Source organism: Lepisosteus oculatus, chromosome 20 (genome assembly GCF_040954835.1).
Source record: "Lepisosteus oculatus isolate fLepOcu1 chromosome 20, fLepOcu1.hap2, whole genome shotgun sequence".
NCBI classification, from domain to species: Eukaryota; Metazoa; Chordata; class Actinopteri; order Semionotiformes; family Lepisosteidae; genus Lepisosteus; species Lepisosteus oculatus.
Genome location: NC_090715.1, coordinates 4,006,361 through 4,029,335, shown reverse-complemented (window position 1 = coordinate 4,029,335; position 22,975 = coordinate 4,006,361). Strand labels below are relative to the sequence as shown.

At 43.5% G+C, this 22,975-nt stretch overlaps 1 protein-coding gene across 1 annotated transcript; it reads right to left on the bottom strand.

Annotated features, from left to right (window-relative positions):
* Nucleotides 1-1,823: 1,823 nt before the first annotated feature.
* On the bottom strand, nt 1,824-22,619 carry nrn1la (neuritin 1-like a). The gene is made up of 3 exons (XM_015368377.2): nt 22,275-22,619; nt 6,047-6,197; nt 1,824-4,553 (listed from the first exon to the last, which is right to left on the bottom strand). Exons 1-3 carry the CDS (start codon nt 22,327-22,329, stop codon nt 4,274-4,276), a joined length of 486 nt encoding a protein of 161 aa, XP_015223863.2. The 5' UTR covers nt 22,330-22,619; the 3' UTR covers nt 1,824-4,273.
* Between the last annotated feature and the right edge of the window lie 356 nt (nt 22,620-22,975).

The window sequence follows — 22,975 nt, the reverse complement described above, 5'->3', positions numbered from 1 at the left end:
ATAAAAGGGAAAAAAACCTCTAGGGTGATGTCGTGTTTTTTGGTTGAAGTTGGAAGGTAAGGATTCTAACGGATTTTGGAGAAGGTGAGAGGTCAACTTCCGCAAGGAAATACTTCCAAGATACATAAAAATAGTTACAAAAGATCTGGTCTGTTTAAATATCCCTGGTATTCTGGAAAGCCAGAATACTGGTGCGTTATTTGCATTTTAGTTACATGACTTTGATATATTTATTTTTCTATATAAATACCACCCAGTGGAGTGACTGAGACCAGTCATTCTAGATTTTTAATAAGTGCTGTTCCATCACTAGACAAAACCCTGCTTTTGAGAGAATTATAGCACAGGCTCATATATACAGTAGTTCAGTACAGTTCACATTCAAAGGGAAAAAAGGGCATCGCAAAAAGTCAAAGCTTCTCTTGTGAACAAGAACCAAGAGGATTTGGAATGCACTTTAATAATATCAGAAGTAAATGGCACAAAACTGGTTTAACCTCCAGCCCCGAGGAAATAAGGTAGCAGACATGTTGTACGAAGATAGGGGCTGAGAACAAGCAGTGGCTGCTACACGACTCACCTTGATAAGGGGCTGCGGTGGTGCGGATTAGCTATGCTAACACCAGTTCACCTCACCCCAGAGCCCGGCAGTAAAAGGATCTTTTCATTTAAAGCTAGATAAATAAATACAGAGAGAACTTAATAAAATAGCTCCGGCTCTTTAATACCTGCTCTGTCAGAAAAGCGCTGTCTGGACAGCAGTGGTGGCACGCAGTGTTCTGGGGGCACCAGGTGGTAATTTTCTGCAGAAACCCAAAGGTAGCACTGTTTACCAGAGCAGCTGTTAGACATGAAATATTAATAGATGACGGGGCTCCAGGAAGCAGCGAAACACTATTGTGATATTAAGCAGGAAAACGAAGCCTGGCAATATCACAAAAACAGGTCGTAGGACAGGCTGCTGGAGAGCAGAGGGTCATGCTGTAAGAACAGGCACTCTGCCCATCTTTCTACAGCTTAGACAGAAGAGCTCCTCCACTGGTTTTCTTTTATTTCTCGCAATTCCCAACAACAATAATTTAATTTTAGGGGGGTATATATGCTCTATTGTTTGTGTCAGGGTATCACATTCCTTTTTTTTTCTTTATCGACATGACAACCTTGCTGTTAGCCTCACTGTTGTCAGCGTCAGAGTCTATAAGTGCTTTTCATGCACGCAACACCAAACGAGAAGACTTCGGTCTCGATTGCATCAGGACACCACAGTTCCGATCGCCAACATTTTATTCATTTTATATCAATTAACAAATTGCTTTGCAAATAGAATATCAAAAAGAAAAATATAATAGATTTGTATCATGATGTTGATGCAATGATATTCTTGAAAGGCAAAAGCACTGAATGAATGACAGTTTACATTTCTCTGCTATCTCAATTACACTGCTTCGCTATAGGGAACTTAAACTTTAATATTAACAGCAGCCTGTTAATATTATACACATTACTGTTCCTGAAAATAGTCAGTAGTAAACCGATGCACATGTACAGTATGTGGCGAATTTTTAAACTCCTGTTTCCATCTTCACCCTGTGTTAATCGAAGAACTGTGAAAGCCTAGCAGATATTCACATATTCCCAATAGAAACTGCACACAATGAGCAGTGGAGAATGTCAGCAACAGGGCAGATTTTGGATCAGAAACATGCAAGGTGCACAATTCTCACCCATCTTCTCAAGTACATGGGTCACCGCAGTAAAGCTTGGTCAGACAATTATTTCCTAACTGTGGCTTTGTAAAAGACAGATAATTCACAGACTGAAAATAGGAGAAAAATGCCCTGTGGGACCATTTAATAAGTTCACACTGGGGAGCTAAAACATATTAGACATTCCTAATGTTCCTGGTTGCAATGGAATCATGTGCATTTGCTTTCTGAAATAAATCCTGCAAAAGCAGAGTTACATCAGGCACATCAGCTGCTGCAGAAAAACTAACCCCAGCTCCTGATCCCATCCTGGTGACTAGTCTAAAAAAAGATTGGAAATTACTATTTACTTGGATTAAACATGTGGCCTTCTGTCCACTTATAACAATCGTAGAAAAATGGTCAAAACAAACCCGTCTGTCTCCTATAGGTTATCAAGATTAATCGCAATAACAGCAAGATTCTCTAACAGGACATGCTGTCGTACAGCCCAGTACATAGAAGTGTAACATTGAGACCGTGCACTACACCAGAATTTCCTCCTGAAGGAAAGCAAGTTGAGTCTGTCTTGCTTCTGAATAGAGCGTCCTTTGTGAGCTGCAAACAATAGCTTCACCGATAAACAAATACATTAAAACTCTTTTAACAATAGAAATATTACAGAACCGTACCTGTAGGTTTATATATAAATGGATACTTCGAAATATTTACCAGATTTACCAAATGTAAATCTGAATACTGTATTAAAACCAGGCTTGCCTTGATATATATTTTATCAGGATGGAATAACAAAATGAAAAAGCAAGCTATATCCTTTGAGGGTTAGGAAGAAAAATACGCTCACACTCTTCAAATGAAAATGTGCATTTATATATAACTGGGAATAATGTGATTTATACATCTGTACACATAGAGGTTCTTAATTACATATTAAATTTGAAAACCACTTTTATATTGGAATATACAAAGATGATACCAAGCTTTTTTTATCTCAAAAATAGAATATATAACCTTGATTATCAAAGGTGGGCTTCCTTTTGGTTAAGCAAATATGTTCGTTTTTTTTATTTCAGACCAATACTTTATGAATCACCAGGTATTTGTACTTTCAGAGTAAAAACTTTTTCAGGTATTGACTGCTTTCTGATTATCACTCAACTCCTGCTTTAGGACAGTACATTCAGGCTGAAACTTTTGTGGCTCCTCTATGTCATGTCAGGTTTCTACACAACAAGTGAAAGATAAATTACTGTAGTGCTGACGTCAGATTTTTACATCATAGAGTACATTGCACAAAGGCTATCTGCAGAGTTACTAAGCAGATGCACATTCAAATGGCCCCACTGGCATTTAAAGACAGTGCTGCTACTTATTTCTACTACTAAGACTTCACTAAGGTCATTCAAGGTTCTGCACCAAAACTATTCCAAACATTGTCTGGGTTCCTCACCTGTGTTTCAAGAAGATCACTGTTGAATAAAATGCTGAGCCAAATTTCAAAGTACCCTTTGATGAAAACAAAGTTTAACAACACTGTCTTGTCCAAACAGAGGACAGTCAGTGGGCTGGTTTTACTTAAAGCAAAGAGGTAAAGAAGAATTCCAAATTCACAATTTTGCCGGTGTTTAAGTGTGTGAAATTAGACCACAAAATGAATTTTTCATTTATACGCCTGTAATAAATGTATTCCTGGTGTAACGGACACCTAACCTCGCATTGTGAAACTGTCTGCAAGTTAAACTAATACATACACCACTGGAACTACAATAATAACTGCTGGTCAAGCTCTCTCGGTGTGTGTAACCTGTCTTGTCAAAGGGCCTTGACGTTTTAGAGTATTTCCTGGTGGTAATCATTCTCCAATGAAACTACACACTCAACAAGTCACTTGAGTGCTCCCAGCCCTTACCCTTCACCACTCTAGAAGTGTGATAATCTTCTGCTCAGTGGGGTTTCACAGAAACATTCTCATTTCATAAGGGTACATGTTTGAAATTGGTTAATTTATGCATTTTATAACCCCCTTTTGTTCCAAATTAAAAAAAAAGATCTAAACAAATTGTCTGCCATCTTGATGAAAGTCATCTGATGGAGAATAACGTTAAAATGAGCTTCTGACTCTCGAAATTTCTTTATTATGTATCAGCAATCATAATGATTGTCAACTCTCTAGGGAAAGCCACGCTGTGCTGTTAAATGTCTTTTTCGCTTAGTGGCTTTCGCACACTTTAGTTTCTTTCTATTGGGGACAAAGGATCAAAGCTTCCAGAGTAAGATAAAAAGAACACCAGAGTGGCATCCCATGGTTAAAAAAAAATAAATCAGCTTGGGACTTGTGTGTGTGTCTTATTCTGCTGAGAAGATTGCATTTATGAGTATCGTGAGCTGCCAAATAAGAGAGCAATGCAACCTTTGGGTATAGAAATATACTCTGCCAGGTTTCAGCTCTTAAGCAATCCCCTTAAAGTCACAATCAGAAACAGACGCTACTGCAAATGGAGATAGTGTTTCAGTCCGAGCCTATGTGGGGGATTGCTGCTCCCTCCTCCTGGGCCTGGCCAGAGCAGTTACATCCTGGCGAGCAGCAGTGGAAGCCACATGGCGAGCAGGGAGTAGGCGGGGCTGAGGTGCTGGGCGTGGCCTTTCAGAGATTCCTGATTGGTCTCCTCCTGGCTGGGGCTCTGCATGCTGGTGGGGGGCTTGGCGCGGTTGGAGCACATGTCATACAGGTTCCCCGAAAACTGCATCTTCTTAGACTCCTGGCGCAAAGACTCCCAGACCGCAGCCGCCTCCTCCGGGCAGCCTGCCAGCGCCGCGTTGGCGCAGGTGTGGAACTCGTCCCAGGACCTGCGGGGACAGAGCCGGGGAGGACAGGTGTGAGGGACAGGTGTAACTGGCCTGGCTGAGGACAGCCCCCTCGCTTCTGAGGAATGAGCCAGGGAGGCAGAAGCGAGAGTGCAGCTGGTGTGGGGGGAAGAGAAGATGAGGGCAGAGTTATGGGCAGCCAGGTAGTATTTATACACAGGAGAGTGGAAGCGCAAAATTACATTTTGACCTCCTCCCAAAACGTCTGTTAAATCTCACCATTTTGTGACCAAATTAGTGCCGGCAATAAAGTGGATGACTTGTGTCACCCAAACTCCGCAGCAATGAAGTATAAACAAGGGCCAAAAAGTACATTCATGTACAGACTATCACAGATGTTGTGAAGTAAACTCTCCAACAACCCTGGTAAAGACTGTGCAGTTCATGCAATACTGTACATCTCTTGTATTATTAGGGAAAGATGTGCATTAGGCATTCCAAACTAATCTAAACTTTGTTTAAAAACTTCAGATAAAAACAAATATGATCGTTCTTAATATATTTTCAGTTTAAGATTATTCTATCTTGTACTTAGGTATGTCTTTACATCTGACCCTTGTGGTTCTTTTAAATAACTCTGAAATATTTATGCAGCATTGCAATTTCAAACACAACTCTGTAGCAGATACATATATACAAGCACTGTACACGTTTGAGTTCCTTCACAGACGGTCGTGGAACTTTTTCAGACCCTAGTGTACATTAATTTTTAAACATGTTCTATCAGAGGCTTGTGACTTTATATAGAGATGAATTACAAATATATATATATAAATAAAGAGAGGCAGAGTGAGAGATATAGACCTTTAATTTTTAATCGAGCGCTCTCTGTCAGACAGTGGAGCTGCTGACAGTCTGTTATGTAAGAGATGTGTGAGCCAGTGGAAGGCTCTATCACTGTACAATCTGCTGAGCCAAAATCACCACAGACCGATGCCTCACAGAACTGTTTTCTGCAATTGTATAAAGTAAAAATCATATAAACAACAGCTAAATAAGTATCCATTCATTCAACACAATTTAGAGTAACTATTGCATAACACGGAGGGACATACAGTAAGATAAGATCACTGTATTGGCCATATACAACTTCTTGCATTAGGAATTCGGTTTTTTTACATACCCCAGCTTGCTCTCCATGAGACACACAGACAGGGAGAGAAGCTTGGGGTCAGAGCGCAGGGTCAGCCATTTATTCGGCGCCCCTGGAGCAGTTGGGGTGAAGGGCCTTGCTCAGGGGCCCACCGGAGTAGGATTCCTCTGCCGGCCGCGGGATACAAACCGGCAACCTTCCAGCCCCAGGCGCAGGTCCTGAGCCACAGAGCCACCACACCGCCTATGTGTGAGTGCTTCTGGGATATATTAGCCGGTGCATAGAAAGCGGGGCTGTCCATCCCTGAAGGCCGGGCTGGCGGCTCGGAGCGCGGAGCTGGACGTGGAGGGGGTCAGTCTGGCTGTCCGTCCTCCTCACCCACCTGCAGATGGTGTCGATCTCCTGCAGGTCCTCGGCCCCCTGCTGGACGCTCCGGGTCATGCTGTCTCCCAGCCGCAGCAGACACTCAGCGAAGCCCCTGTAGATGGAGTCGCACCTCCGGCTGGCCGCGCTCCCCGGGCCGGGCGCCAGGACTGCGGGACGAGACAACAGAGCACAGCTGCCTGGGAGCGGGACCTTCCCTGAAAGTCACCTCTTCCGAGCCCTGCTGATTTACACCTCCATCAGGTGTGAATTGCCCTGGGGTGCTTTTTCTAGCTCGGACGCGCTTTATGTTCAAGCTGTTAGTTTTGTCACCCTGGCCATCTGTGGCTGCAGTGCAGAGTGACAGCTTCCTTGGCAGCATCCAACAGCTTCCAAAACTGCACCAGCCACTCACATCAGACCAGCAGGCAAATCAGTCCCTACAGATGGGCTCATCTCCACAGTTGTCTGTGGTTCGGGTCCCTCCAGGATGGGTCTGTGCCTGTTTGCACATGTGCCTGAGCCTGCTAGCCATGCAGCTACTAGGCTTCGATTTCCCCTGTCCGAACACTGTGGGTGCACTCTGTGAGCACAGAGAAGCCATGTGATCACACAGGTGCAGGACTGAATATACAACATCACACAGGTTCTCTATTCCAGTCTCTGCTATTAGCACTGTAACCGACTTCCCTTCCCCAGACAAGCGCCAAAAAAAAACATCTTGTACTCCTCTGTTCATAAGAAAAAAAATCAATTCGGAATGGTTCTCACTAATTCTCCTTCCTTTCTTAAGTTAGAAGAAGCTGCCTTTTAATACATTTGTCACAGAGTGGTCTAGAAGGGTTTAAAGTTTAAAATCTGAAGTTGTTGAGATACAGAATAACTGAAACCTGGATTAAGAACCTATATCTGCATACTTTTCTCCCTCTTCATAAATCGTAAAAAAAAAACTTCCAAAAACCTACAATGCAACAAGTGGGAAGTGTTAAGCTCTTGCTTCCCTCTGTTCTGTGCTGCCTTGTGTCAGATGGGGTTTTGCTGTGAGCTCCTTGCCCTGCTACAGAGTGTGGAATGGGAAGAGAAACTCAGTGTCAGTCTAAAATGACAAAACAGGACCACACTTATTGCCAGTCAGCGAGAAATGTGCTGGCCTGACACTAGAACATGTTAAGAAGCGCATTGTGCCTATTAGATAACTTGCAATGTGATTAAGCAATAACATGTGAAACGAAGCCATTAGAGTGATTCATGGAGAGCTACAGTGAATGTGTTCTATGATCACTTTAATCCTATAATTGAACTCCAAAAACATACAGTCTGGATATTCCTTGCAGGCTTTTTAATGTTAACAAAAAATATAGACTTGGCATTAAGTAAACACCACAATTCTCAGGGATTGAGAATACACATTTAATGAGGAGCACACATTCCATGGATCACGTCCTTGTCCCGTGTTTCACAGCTTTTACTAGGCGAAGCTGTGAGCACATACTGTTGTCACTATTTGATCAGATCTCAGTGCACACCCTTCGCAAGACAGGAAGACCGCTGACAGATCTGAGGAGAGACCGAGGACTCTAGACAGGAGACACATCATTCAGTCCCTTCCTTTCCTTGTTGCAGGCTTTAAAAATTAAACAGAGCTGCAGATTTACAGTATCTCAAGGCTGGCAGAAGCAAAACCTGGGATATTGACAGACACCAAAAGGAAACTTCAAAAGAGCATGGTGCTCATGTCCAGGGCTAAGTGAGATTGGGCAACATGTGCGATCCGCTACCACCCACCTCTGAAGCTCGATTAATATTTGATGGAACCTTTTTTTTTTTACTGCTATGAACCTATTGATTTCCTCTGCTCTGCAGTGGGGTCAGTGTGGAGGCTTTTCGGCTTCATTCATCCACACACCCGTTTAACGAAGGGCCGGGGAGCACAGAGCGAGGGTGTAGAGACAGCTCTGCTTTTAAAACAGCCGCAGGATGAACGCGTTTATCGTCTTCTCCCCAGATCCAAGCACCCTGGCTTTCACAAAAGAAACAACCGAACCACACTTTCCAAAGAACAAAAACACAAATCTGGCTAGCTTGAATCACCTGTGATGAAGGCTGCTGTTGTCCATTAATTTCATGGAAATACGCTGAACTGTATGTAAAGAGGAGATGTGGGTGTCTGTACAGGTCACCATTTTATTTTTATGTTCAGACACACTGACTCCTTGCCATCCAGCAATCAAGAATCCTAATGTGTCTCATCACTGCGATCCCAGTCTTGCACATAAATATAAATATACAAGGAGATACCATCTTTGCTCAGTGTTTGTGCTGGACATACAACCGATTTGTGCTGTAAAGACCAGGTGTAGGACCACATGAAGGGCAGACTGCAGCATCATATCAACCACCCTTGCAGGCTGCATTCACAAATCTTTGAAAAGCCTGGTGTTTATGAGATGCTCTGTATTTTATACACACAAACAGAGTGTGACCAAAATAAAAGAGGTAACAATTCTCACAATTTGTGGATGACATCAGGATTTTTGTGTCTTTAAGTTTAATTGGGGGCAGGGGTGTTGTGCCCTGTATTTTCAAACATAAGACTGGTTACAAACAAGAGACCCATCTAGCCCGTCTAGTACTAGGTAGCAACAGCAGCTCCAAACGAGCTCCAGAAAGTGGCCGCAGTATTTTGAAGAAGCAGCACTCTTGAAGGTAAGCAGTGTCAAGTGTCCTATGTCTACACAAGCAGTGCGCTCTCATGAATGAACAGTTCACAGCAGAGACCATGCCAGTCTCCAGGTATATCAGGGAATCCCATTAACCAGCATGTTCTTGTGAATCATGCATTCATCTCAAGCCTGATTAGCATTTTCCCCTATGGCACTAAACTGATCAATAAATTGTGGTGTAATTAGCAAGAGATCATCAGGGAGCAGAAGAATATTTTTGCAGAGCAGACCAAAATGTTAGCATATACAGTACACCCTAGCATGTCTTTATGTGTTTCCAATACTCTCTTCCAATAATTGTTTGCCTTGAAATAAACACAAGCCACATTGTCTCCAGGGGTCATTCTATTAAAGAACCCCACCCAGCTAGGAACTCTGCATCTTATACAGCACCTGTTGATTTACAGCCTGTAGAACCTTCCTTTCTGCAACACTGTGATCTTATATAATTTGCACCAAACACATTCATTACTAGATTGTGACAGTGGTAAGAAGCCACAGTTCCTGACTGGAACTGTCTGAGCAAAGCCTAAATTCCACTCTTGGTTCCACACAAGAAGTTCTCTAGAAGGGATTGGGCAGTAAAACTTTGTCATGTTGTAGACCGTGGCTCTGTAACTCCCCAACTGCTCACTGCACAATTAACCCTCAAAATGTTGAACACCAAAGCCTTCAGCTGAAAACATTAGGAGCCCAAAAGAGTAACATGTTACAGAGCTCTTGTCTGAGTCCTGCAATAACGCAGACCTTAATGGACTGAAGAGAATGAACACAGGTAGCTCCAACCCAGGTTCTGGAGAGCTCCAATTCAGTCTTACACGTCACTGATCGCTAAAGACTGGTAACGCTGGTATTTAACTGATGAATTAATTATTGAGTAATCTGTACAATTAACAGAACTCTAGTCCTTGAGAGCTGGTGGAGAGTCAGATTTTGGTCCTAGAGCTCTGAATTCCCCACTTTATAAGACTGTCACCAGGAGAACTGGTCTCAATTAAATTGCACCAAGTCCTTGAAAATTGGTGATCTGATTGTGACCTGCTGGACTGGGGCTCTTTGGGAGCAGGGTTAGAGACCCTGAACTACTGTAATAATTCCACAAGACATGAAATTGCCACATCCCATTAGAGACTCCCCTCTGTATCATGTAGCACGACTAGCATGGAGGCCTGAAAGTGATCCAGATGTTCAGGCACATTGCAGCAGACTAAGGGCACAGCAGGCAGTGAGTACAACCGGGAGACAAAATTCGGGCTCTCGAGAACTGTTTCAATAAAAGCAATATACAGCATCCGTGTATATTTCTATTCATGAGGTCTCGATATACACTCAACGGGGGGGTTTATGCTGAGTTTGCAGCTGGTATTCGCTGATGTTTGCTGTATTAACTCCAGAGAACAGACTAATAAAGTCACATAAATGTTCCTCAGACCTGCCAGCTGCAAAACCTTATGAGGATGTCTGTGTCAGGTTATGCAAATGATAAACATTATAATACAAATTACAAAGGCAGTTGCAATTGCACAGGCGATTTCCTCGGGTTTGCCAGAGCTAGAACTGCTTTTGGGCTTTTAAATAAAGGAAACGGGAAGCCCGCAGCCTCAGGGAATGTCAGTAGGGCCAAAAAATGCTGAGGTGATGCCTAAAAGACATGATCTAAAGAGCTTCTTAGTGCTGTTTGATGAGTAGAATAAATTAAAAAATTCACTAAGACCTGCATAAGGTTTCACTAGAGCTGCCATGTAGTGTGTTATGCATATCAAATGAATCATATTTCCTCTAGTCAGCTGACTTTTCCTTCCAATAAAATGAAAAGCTTACTTAACCGGTTTAAAGAAAATGAACTACTGATGTTGAGCTCTAATGCCAAATAGGTCAAAGGTTACCCATGCATGCCTCATATTGCATACTGAGAGTCTGCACAGGGATTGTAAAGGGAAGGATTGTTTCAAAAGGTCTCGGCTCTGTGTCGTAGTGGAGGCTGATGATGGGAAGAGGCACACAGAGGAGCAGTGCATTCAACACTAGCTCAGGTTCGCACCCGGGCACCAGGCAGTTAATCGCCTGAAGCCTGCAGTGAGGCTCAACAGGTTTCATAAACAAACACAAAAAAAATCCACAGGCAAAACCACATTTCATATCGAAACGAATAATGCTTTTTAAAAACCTCTCAGCTCTTCTGAGCATCACCTTGGTTTTCCCGTTTCCAAGGAAATGCAACTGCACCGTTTTTTTTCCATGTCTGGTTCTGATCTAGAGTGAAATCACCTCTCGCGGGGGGGGGGGGGGGGGGGGCTGATCTGTTTTAATGTGGTAACTATAGCCACTGTTCAGCTGCCTCCTGCAACTGCTGCTGCCTGGTTGTTAAGGGGAGTAGGGGGGTTAATGATGGCAGTGGCACATTGCGTGCGAGAAAACTTGGGCCTCAATTCCCCCAGCAACTCTTAGCAACTTCCCCAGCAAACCTGACAATTAGCCAGCCAACCCTTTTTCAAATTATCACCAACCTTTAGATTCCTGCCATTCGCATCTGCTGCTCCCCTGGACACTGCGAAGCACAGAGGTAAGTCAATACGTCTCACAGCCTCTGCTCACAGCAATGATATCCTCTAATTAGGAAATTATTCTGCTGCTCACCCCATCAGCCATGGGTTCGATTCTCATTCCCTCTCTGTCCTGGTGAGTGCAAAGAGGCATCAATCGCAAAATCACGATCCCATACAAATCTTATTACCCTAAACATCATATTTATCATAGTACAGCCTACAAGTTCTGGAGATTTCCAATGCCACAGAAAGTCTTTGATTTCCCTTGTCATTTAACAGAAACAGGAAGAAATTAAAGATAGGATTAAACCAAAATCTTCAAATTATAAATTGCAAAACTCACTCCTTTAACGGCCACAAACCCCTGGAGGCGTGAAAACTTTAAACTTCTGTTTTCAGTTCAGAATGCTTTTCCACATGCAAAGATGTAGTCTGCGTGTTTTTGTACTAAATATTTCACCAGGGTGGCACGACAGTGCAGTGGTCAGCGTTACTGCCTCGCAGCTCTGGTGCCCTGGGCTCAATTCTGATGCTATCTGTGTGGAGTCTGCATGCTCTACTTGGGTTCACACAGGTTTCCTCCAGGTGCTGGTATGTGAATTGGTTTCTGGGAAAACTGGCCCTGGTGTGAGTGTGTGCGTGTCTGTGCTTGCCCTGTGATCGACACTCTTGTCTAGCGCTCATTGCTGGCCAGGATAATGAGCAGCCGGCAGAGGAATCCTACTCCGTTGGGCTGCTGAGCAAGGCCCTTAACCCCAACTGCTCCAGGGGCGCTGTACTATGGCTGACTCTGTGTTCTGACCCCAGGCTCTCTCCCTGTCTGTGTGTCTCATGGAGAGCAAGCTGGGGTCTGTGAAGAGATCATTCTTAATGCAAGAAATTGTAAAGGGTTAATAAAGTGTTATTATTATTATTATTATTATTATTATTATTATTATTATTATTATTATAAGCTTCAGCTCCTCTGCAACCCCGTATTGGATAAGGAGATTAGAAAACAGATGGATGGGTGGAAGATTTTAGATTTAGATTTACACCTGTTCGTCTTCGGCCAGTGTTCAGCACCCTGGAGAGCTCCCATGCTAATCTGGTTGAACTATGTCATAACTCCATACAACAATATATAGAGTAATGTCCATAAAATGACCCTGGATAAACTTGGCCTCTGTAAGAACATCAGGAAGGTTAAAAAACGAGAGGAGGCTATTTGGTAATCATTATCTGATTGATCCAAGGATCTCATCAAGCTAATTCTTGAAAGAAGGCAGGGTATCAAGTTTGATACCACATGTACATTGTTCCATACTCCCACAACTCTTTACATAAAGAAGGGCCTCCTTTTCTTGTTTTAAATATACTTCCACATAGGTTCTGCTCATGCCATCTGGAAACTACATGTATGTGCACTTAAAATGTATCCACAGTAAATGCAAATTGTTAAACTAATTAAAACTCAGAAGAAACTGTAGTTGCAGCTGATGCTTTTTGACATATACAGTAGGGTTACATACCAAAACCTGGAGGTTAATAAAGCAAGCAAACCAATTTTGCCCCGTGAGTCCGGATGAACAGAACCCTGGAAACAGGTGTTTCTGTCAGCCTTCACATGAGATCACATCCACCGTGGCTCATCAGTGCAGTCTCTTTTAACAGATGAATTACAGCTGCAATAACACCGCCTGAAAGATGTTACTAGACACTTCAAGCTGCAAATTGCTTAGCAGTGGGTCAAGGGTCTTAATCGAGAGAGAGAGACAAGATTCAAAATGGAAGATCTTGTTTTCCTGCCTGCAGCCAGTCTGCTCCCCTGCTTGTTCACTCCCAGAGGGATTCTGCTTGCGTACAGGTGGGGGGGCTTTGCTGTACGTTCCTGACTTTGAGTGAGACCTTGTCTTTTGACCAGTAGTGGAGGAGATGTGACTTACTTGACAAAACTCGTTTTCGCGCAGCACATTTTAAAACTGCAAAGAGAACAAAAACACGCACTGGAGAAAACAGACGAGCCTGATTTCTGATGCCATTTACAGATTGTGAAAGTATAGCTTTAAGTTGAATCACTTCTCACTTACCCTAAAATATCACCCTCCTCATGCACTACAAAAAAACAAGCTTCGCAACATCAACTCAAAGCTCAAACATGTCAATCTTCGTGCGTTCTGACTAGAAATGTGCATTTGGATTAATGTGTATGGGCATGAATACTCAACACTGCCAATTGTATATTTGCTATTATAAATAATGTTATGCCTGACATGCTGTTGACCAGTTCCAAAAACAAAGTCAATGAAACATGAAACTTTCAACACTTACAAATGTCTTAGTCTTTTGGTCAGTTGTACAATCACACAAGCCCTTCTCTCCCTCCATCTGGTGTTGCTTGCATGTCAGAGGATCTGACCTCAGTTTCCAGACAACAGATAAAAGAGCAACCTTGGAAACCACCATTTCCTGATTTTTTACTTGTCACCCAACCAAGTTTCTTATGCCAGTCAGTCATTTGACTATAGATGGCAGACCATTCCCCCCAAAGCATTCTGGGGAATGTAGTTCAGACAAGAATCTCCATCTTATCTGAACCTACCTCACTCTCACAGGACGCATTGGGCCTTTAAAATGCGTTTTGCCCTTATCAGCAAAAAAAGACCACCACTTTTAAGAGCAGGACAGGAGTATGAAAAAAAATGTGAGCTTGTACGTCTTACATTCATTATCCCAACCAACCAAAGACAAACAGAAAGAACCAGATTAAGCCTCCACAACAAGAATGAATCCTTTGGAAAATGGAGTAAGAAAAACAGCAGCAGCAGACGATGTCATGTTTAGGCTTAGGATCCCACTAGTCTGGAATTCTAAGTGCTGATGAGACCGAGCACTGAGCCCAGAAATGACAGCACAGCACCCTCTGTATAGACAGCAAACACATCACAAACCAGCTCTGAAATAACTTTTTCTCCAGTGTTTGTTAAAAGTAGCAAACTTCAGGTGACACTTTCAAGCAAATTCCCCAGATATTTCAACCAGTCTTGTTAATTTATCTTTGTGGAAGCAGATGTTAAAAAAAAACTTTTCCACATCTGAGTTATAGCCTGGGTTTTGTTAACTCAAAAAAAAAACTAATCCCAAAGGTCCTATTTCTTAAGGTAAAAGAGGAACACAATGAAAAACAGCACTGTGTTAGTAATGAGTACTCAACTGGCCTGTCACTAACTAGCCCCCCTTTTTCTAAAAGAAAGACCTCCTCCTGTTCTAGTTAGAAGACACTGAGATTTACTGCCTTTTGGGTTCTTTTGCATTCTGTTTTTAATATACTTTTGTGCAGGCTCAAAGTCTCAGGAGTGACACCTGTCCTCGCACAGCAATCAGAAAATTAACTCAAGATCTCAGTCCCAGTGCAAGTTTTGGAATTTATAATAGAAGAGTAAATAAAAATAGTAAGAAAGTCAATGAAAGGTCCCTAAACGTACAGGCACACAAATGTGTGAGTGTCTGGTCAGCGCAGGGAGGTTGTGCCAGTTCAGGGTGAATAGCAGCTGGCTATAAAAAAATATATAAATGAACCACGGAAGACCATCAAATCCATGTGAATCCTCATGTCTCAGAGAATGAATACTCAAGAAAAAAGGATACAATGGGACCCTGTCATTTATGTGAGTGCTCCAGCAGCATTTCAATTAAATCTTGGCCAGTCCAACTCACCTCCTCTAACCGTCTCTAAACCTTATATAACAAGAAGAGGCCATGTGACAGCCAGTTTGTCTGTTGCATAACGTTGCCTTATTATAAACCTTTAGCATCCTGTTGATAACCCTGATGTCCCAAAGGACTACATTTAAAAACAAAATCAATCGCCATTCTGCTACTACAGGAAAAACAAAACGATTAACTGAAAGACATTTTTCACTCTAGCTGCCCAGGTCTTGCATACCTCCTTTTTATCCTTTTACACAAGCATTCATAGAAGATCATTCTAACAACCACAGCGTTCAAGTCCATGTAAAACCTCACAGCCCCCTAGTCCATGCAGCTCACAGGAAATCTGGAGAGCCCCAGATCAAGTCCTAGGCTCTGTGTGCCCAGCCTGGCAGAGCGATTTGGCAGCTGGCTCACAGGAGCTGCGAGTGACCCAGGTGGCGCTCGAGACATGGGAGCTGCCTGACCCCCATCTCCCAGAGTTCAGAGGTGAGAGCATGCCAGCCAGCGAGAGTGCGCCTGCATTGTAATGAGCTGCTCGATCCCCCAGCCTCTGCTCTGGCGCAGCACGGCTTTAACACACACACTCATTTCAGATCTCAAAATGACATTCTCGGCTTTGCCTGCCTGTGTCCGGCTTTCCACAGTTAAACACAGCCATTGCAACATCTGCCAAACAGCGGTTCAAATTGAGAGCCACTGTAGAAAGTACAGGAACAATAAGCCTCGAAGCTCCCAAGCATCCACACAGAAGAAATGTGCAAAATCAACTTCATTACTTAGAATCATAGAGTGTAGCCCTGCAGAGATAAAGTGTTTCCACCAGGGATTGTAATCAATGGTGTACTACGTGCTGGAGATGATCTAATGAGGTACTAATATAGTACCTGGTTGGGTTTTGGGCTGCCTATGCAGTGTTTTCAGAAATAACCTCGAAAGTGGGCAAAATTCTCACAGGAACGGAAAGAAGAATTCAAGGTTTCCAGATATTCAGGACAGAAGGAAAAAATAATTTCCTAGTGAAAAAGACATTCTTCATTTAATTAACTTATTAGAGTTTGCCCACTTTGCCCATTCTTTGCTCATGGTTTGTAAAATCTACCTATACCTACTGCTAAACAAGAGTGCAATTGCTTAAGTATGCAATAGGGTAACATAGTACTATCCAGTAGGTCTATAATTAATTCAGTGTTATTGGCATATAATTACTAGTGGTAGTGGGTTATTTAACATTAGATTTTAGAATTCAAAACAGTTGTGTTCATTTAGGGATGCTCTGAGGTTAGGCAATGCATATACAGTACCTGTTGAATTGCCTCAGGTGGAATCTGAATTTAGTTCATATTGCAAGGCTAATCCATGCAACGTCTGGAGCTTTCAGCAGGAACCCCTACTGCAAAGCATCCATCCATTTTCTCACCCTTTCTTCCAGTTCAGGGGGAGCCAGAGCCTATCCCAGCAAGCAATAGGCAGAGGGCCGGATACACCCTGGACAGGACGCCAGCCCATTGCAGGACACACACAGAGACAAACACACACACACCAGAGCCGGTTTTCTCAGAAACCAATTAAGCGACCCATGTGTCTCGGGTGGAGCGGTGGCTCTGTGGCTCAGGACCTGCCACCGCCTGTGGCTGGAAGGTTATTGGTTCAAATCCCGCAGCTGGCAGAGGAATCCTACTCCATTGGGCCCCTGAGCAAGGCCCTTAACCCCAACTGCTCCAGGAGTGCTGTACAATGGCTGACCCTGTGCTCTGACCCCAAGCTTCTCTCCATGTCTGTGTCTCATGGAGAGCAAGCTGGGGTATGTGAAAAGATGAATTCCTAATGCAAGAAATTGTATAGGCCTAATAAAGCAACATTCACATTTTGACTGTGGGAGGAAACCAGAGCACCTAGAGGAAACAAACGTGAAGACTGGAAGAACATTTAAACTCCACACAGATAGCACCCCAGGAACTGAGCGCAGCGCCTGCGCACTGTGAGCCGGCAATGCTAATCTGATCACCCACACGACATATACATTAATCACAAAATCCAACTCCAACCGGAAAAGCTGTAGTTACTGCAGAAGGACCTGGCGAACGTCAGAGATGTAAGAGCTAGTGAAACCATGCGTTTCCTGGAAGAATTCACACCACTTCACTCAGAAATAATGCAGAATAGAAGGGATGCTCAAGGAATGTTATGTTTAAATTGTGCTATGCACTAGTAAGGCTTAATTTAGAATATTGTGTATGATTTTGGTCATCATATTTTAAGAGGATATAATGTCCTCCTCTTATTTGTAACCTTTCCTATTCTGTTACTATTATAATTTCCTTTAAACTCTTATGTAAGACTGTGAAGATCTTTGGCCATTGCTGTTACAGGAAAGCCTGAAATCGTATGCAGTAACATTAGGTTTATCGCACAGAAAACAGAGTTATATAACTGTACATTACAAGATTGCCTGCTATGGTCACTAAGGGATTCACAGTTCAACTTTAGAAGACCTTGCACAAATATACTTCGCACATAATATGTGATTCTGTCAAATATTTCATTACTTTTTGTGGGCTTGGTTTTAAAGCACAGAATACATCTATCGGCTATTTTCTGCTGGCTGTGCTTGTCATAGCACTGAGTGCAAGATGGACTGTTTGTGCGTTAAGCAGGGTTCTCAGTAGATGCTCTGGTGTACAAAAGGATTTAGAGATGTTCTCTCCAGTACTCAGTCAAAATCATGCCTCTGTTTATCTGCTTTTACCATGATATAACATAGTAAGTCTTCATAGGGTTTCTCTCCATATGGAACACGTTTTGAACACCAAAAACTTATCCTATGAAGACCAAAAACGGTGGCTCAAAGCAGCTTCCAAATGTTTGGTTTCGATGTGCAAGACAGCGAATAGCCAAACGGAATGAAAAGAAAGTCAGTGCACGGCAGGTACCTCGACTGATCAAGTCATTGACTCTTCATTCACATCATAGATTACAGCTCATTTCTGCTCATCTATAATTCTAGGCTCTGCAAATCAGCTGGAAATGTCCTATAAACAGGCAGGAAATGTCACAGAAGAGCATAGGTTGGACCTGAATGTTTCCCATAATCATACAGTATATTCTACAGCTCTTGATAAACACTGTACCTTTACAACTTACTTTTGACACACACAAATTCTAAATGTGTGTGCTGTCAGTGGTAGGTGAAGAGCATTCTTACTGTCTTTCAACTCCTTGTCAGAAGCCACACTGACACATCAGCACTTTCTAACACAATCTGATTACCAGTCGAACAGCAATAAACTAATGAGAGCAGAGTTGTGAGCTCAGAGCGTACAGAGAGGAGATGATTGCATGGAAAGCCTAACCCTGCACTCCAGAGAATTAACAGAGACATCAAAGTCTCTCAGTGAGACATTTCCTTGGTTAATTCTCTTAGAAGGCCTTCACAGAGCTCACTCTGGGAAACTGCTCAGCAGTACCTCTGCACAGACCTTGCTCCTCTCTCCTTGCATACAGCTCTCAACTCCAAGCCAGCCTGCTATAGACAAGAACATATTTCTGTCTCGGTACAAATGCAGTGACTTACTGTAGTTAGAAAGATCATACACTAATCCAATAGCACTCCACAATTTCCAAACCAATGGCCCAGTGTGGTGACAGAAGACACTGTGCAGTCGTTTGGTTGAGTTGGAAAACTGACATCCTGACTACTTGATCATTAAAGATCCCAGTGCATAAGAGTAGGATGTTCACCCCAGTGTCCTGGTTAAATTCTATAATGCCGTGCAATATGACCTTCCTAAAATTCCCCCTTTAATCGTCAGTGGTAGATGAAGAGCAGTCATACTGTCTTACAACACCTCGTCAGGAGCCAGGGTGACACACCAGCACACCTGACTTCCAGTCAAACAAAGACTGATTGATTGATTGATTGGTTGATTGGTTGATTGGTTACATCTGCTGTGTTGTGTGCCTGCAGATGCGGGGTCACTTCAGTGTTCAAATGTTCTTATGAGCCACAGGCCTGTGTGCACCCAGAGCGTGCTTGCTTCACTGGGGATCAGTGCCGAGGGGTTTCTAGGGCATTCAGGACAGACTCGGGCCCAGATCATCCCCTGCCTTGCCAAATTCTGTTCAACTTCCAGGATCCCCAGCCAACACTGCTGACAGTGCCCCCGCTCGCTCCTCCTCACCCACGGACCGCGACGTAATGCGCCCAGGGCGGAACCCCCCCTCCTTCCCAAACCACAGAGGACCCTGCTGCAGCACAGAGCACTCACACAAGCCATGTCAGCCACAATCCGACGTCTGCAGTCAGACGAGGAAAGAACACTGCACCTCTGTCGGGGAGGGCAGAGCATTTTCTCCCCTCTGGTTTTCTTTCGGTACACTGAACGCCACGGAAAACGTGCCCTTGAATTCTTCATCGGGATGCATGGACACTCCTGAAAGTGCAGAGGTGCAGGGCTGCTGAGAAAGGTAGAGGCTCCAGATGACCCCCCGTGCCGTGGGGAATGTAAATCCCCCAAATTGAATTCCATCCATACGTCCAAGTGTGATCTTTAATCTCTGTAAATTCTGTAACAGTATTTTTACTCGATAGGCAAATAAAAAGCAAGGTTCAAGATTCCCCATATGAAAAGCAGCTTTGCATTCATTACTCGAGCGGTTTTATAATTACCTCTGTAATTAGTTGACTATGGGCAAGACGCCTATTTCATTTTATTTAGAGGCACATGCAAAGCGTGCTTAGTGATTTATTTGCATTCCTGCATGATGAATGCACAAAATAAATAATGGATTAAGGCCCTCAGTGAATGTGTGTGAGTGCATTTGTCTGGCTTTAGTCCGTAGTAGCAAGTGTGATTATGAATTACCTAAAGAACAGCAGAATGCTAATGAATAGTCATGAATTGCTTCTGACAAGACGAAGAACAAGAAGGAGGCCTTCTCCCTGCCAGTTTAAGGGAATGATTTCTGTGTATTGCAGGAACCTGCTGCAACACACTACCTGGAGCGCTGTCCCAAAATCACAGCCCTGTAACTTTAATGACTCAGGAAAAGAGGGAAAGGGACATTTAAAAAACACAGTCTGTACCTTTTATGTATTCCTCAGTGCTTCATTGAAACACTTAATCTCCCATTGCCTTGCATAAGCATATAAAAGAACATAGATGGCAGAAAGCTATTTGGCTCATTGCATACAGTAGTTAGTAGCTAATTGATCTGAGGATCTCGTCCAGCCTTGAAAGCAGCGAGATTATCGCCTTTGACAACATGGCTGGGGGTAGCTTGTTCCAGACCCCCACAACCCTTTGTGTAAAATAGTGCCTCCTTTACTCATTGGGGGATTCCATCCAGCTGTTGAAATACGCCAGGGCATGGGCACCAAGAGCTTCGGTACTGGATAGCTTGTTCCACACTCCTGCAACTGTTAGTGTAACTCATTATGGGCACTTAAGCGCCCAACTGCCTTGGATTTGCCCTCTCTTGCTGGTGTGCTGCTGGCCACTCAGGCCCAGCCTGCCAGCTCACTAGGCATCTCCTTCCCCAGGAGGACCAGCTGCGAGAGGCATCCCAGAATGCCTTCGGAATAGCAGGGCCAGAGGCAGTGAGATGAAGAATAAGTTTACCGCAAGCTAAGAAGAAAAATAACTCTTCTCAATATGCGCATATTTGTTAATAAAACCTTCCAAAGAGGCTGAGGCTCTCCGTATTGCAGTGCACCAGCCTGTCATTAAAACAGGGGAACCGACACACGCCAACAAGGTGAAGAAGACAGATGCGTACATTTAAGAGAAATAGCACATGACAGAGTGAAACTCCCAAAAGCACAGAGAGGATCATTAATTTATTATGAAGAACTTCAATGAATAATGGGATGATCCTTCTAGCTGAATTGTATTTAATACTCTTTAGCGTGTTGGTTCCCAGACCCTACAATAAAGCTGGCAGCCATCTCGCCGGCGCGTTACTAAATTGAATATAAAACCGACAATTGGCAGACTTCCGCATCTACCAAAAACTCGACTTCAGTGAAATCTGAGTTGGGTATAGAAGGAAATTCAGGGGGAAATGGGTGCGAGCGGAATACCCGATGAGGTATTCTTGGTAGCAACAGGAGACAAATCCTATCAGGTTAGCCTCGCTTCTTTAAATGAAAACAAATGTATAATAAAATTAAAAAAAAGCGCCGTGGGACCCAGCGGCGGTACGAGTTTTGTTTTGCTGCTTTGCTTTAGCCAAATCCCAAGTCTTCGCGATGAAGTTATTCAGGTGTATCGGGGAGCGAGAAGATTGCTGGAAGCCCCGCTGGGGACAACTTTCTCGTTGGTCGGTAGATCGCGGTTCTGGTAAGTTTCGCCGCAGCACGGCGGGTCCCGTTCCCCTGCTGTGCTGCACTGAGCGCACCTCGGAGCGAGTGAGCCAGCGCGTCAGGGATGCCGGCGCAGGCAGGCAGGCAGGCAGCACGCTCCTGCGCTGACTGTAGCGCTCATGATTCGGCCTCTCGGTGTGAGCACCGCAGTTGTTGCAGAACGCTTTGAGCACAGAGGCAGTCGGCAAAAATAAACTCTTGTCCTGACTGTACCACCATCCCTCTCACTTCTTTTTTTCAGCGAGATATTATCATTTATCGCTCGGCAGATTATATGGGAATTCAGCAGCCCGTCTGAAAAGAAGCCCCAGATGCTGAAGAGGGCTCTAATATTTAAATATTTATACCAGCTATATCCTCCTTTTCCTTAAAAAAACACATTATATTCTACTAAACGAGCCTGGCAGAAATCTCACGTTCTGAAGCATTCAAAAAAAAGTTGTTCCTTACTTGATATTAATTCGACAACACCAGCTCCCTTAAAACCATGGAATGGCTTCAATTTATTTCTCGATTCCACGTTTTTTTAAACATCATTTGTAAAGTATTTATTGAGCGGCAACTTCGCAAAACCAGCCAAATCTTCGCTTCTCAACAAGCAATAATTTGAACCAGACACAGCATATTTTCAAAATAATTTGTCTGTTGTTTATTTTTAATCTGATACTAAATTATTTTACGCATAAAGAATCGTTTGCATGTTTTAAGACACATTTCCCAGACAGGCTATTGGGTTACGGGGCTGTTTTTAACGCACCGAACCCATTTTCCTGAAACCTGCACGCATCACTTCTGCGCCTCCAACATCACAAAACAAGATTTAAAAAAAGCAGAGCTGTGCCCATCCCAATAAAAGCAGACAAATCTCGTTGAGAAATAACAGTGAAATCAATGTATTAATTAAGCAAAATCAAACCCACTTACTGAACTGGAGAGCAACAGGCACGAGGAAGTACGCGTAATTGTGGTAAAATCTCATGCTCGGAGTGTTCGGGAGGGAAAAAAAAAGAAACTAATTAAAATGCAACAACGATTTGGTTTTAAAAAAAAGTTAGAGGCAATATTGCACCGTCTATTTCTTAATCCTTTTGGAAAGATGAGGAATCCGTTCACAGGACAGGAGAAGGGCGACGCTGCGCCTCTGCTTCGTGCGAGCGTGCGAGTGACCGTGGGACCTACCCACTCCTCTCCTGCGCCAGCGAGCCGTGGGAGAGAGAGAGAGAGTCCCCGTGCGAGCTCTGTTTACGTTACAGAAACCAGATTAAAGCTTCATTTCCGTGTATTAAAAAAAAAACTGGCAATCTTTACTTAAAAGGCTTAATACGATTTTCCGGGAACGCGGGGTGGATGACGCGTGTTGTATTACATATTTCTGCTTGTAAATAAGCGCAGCCGGGGGGGGGAGTAGAGGACGGCGGCGGAGGATTTTTTTGTAACCCGTTAATCCGTCTAAACAAGTCAGAATAGCGGCGTGGATCTGTTAGGTGACACCCAGGCTTTCAAAAGATGAAAAGACACGCTTTAACCCTCGAGTAATCCTGGGACGTGGGTGACAGTCAGATGGATCTTAATTCTACAACTTTGCACATCTGATCTCGTGTGATCTGCGTCCATCAGAGCCATGT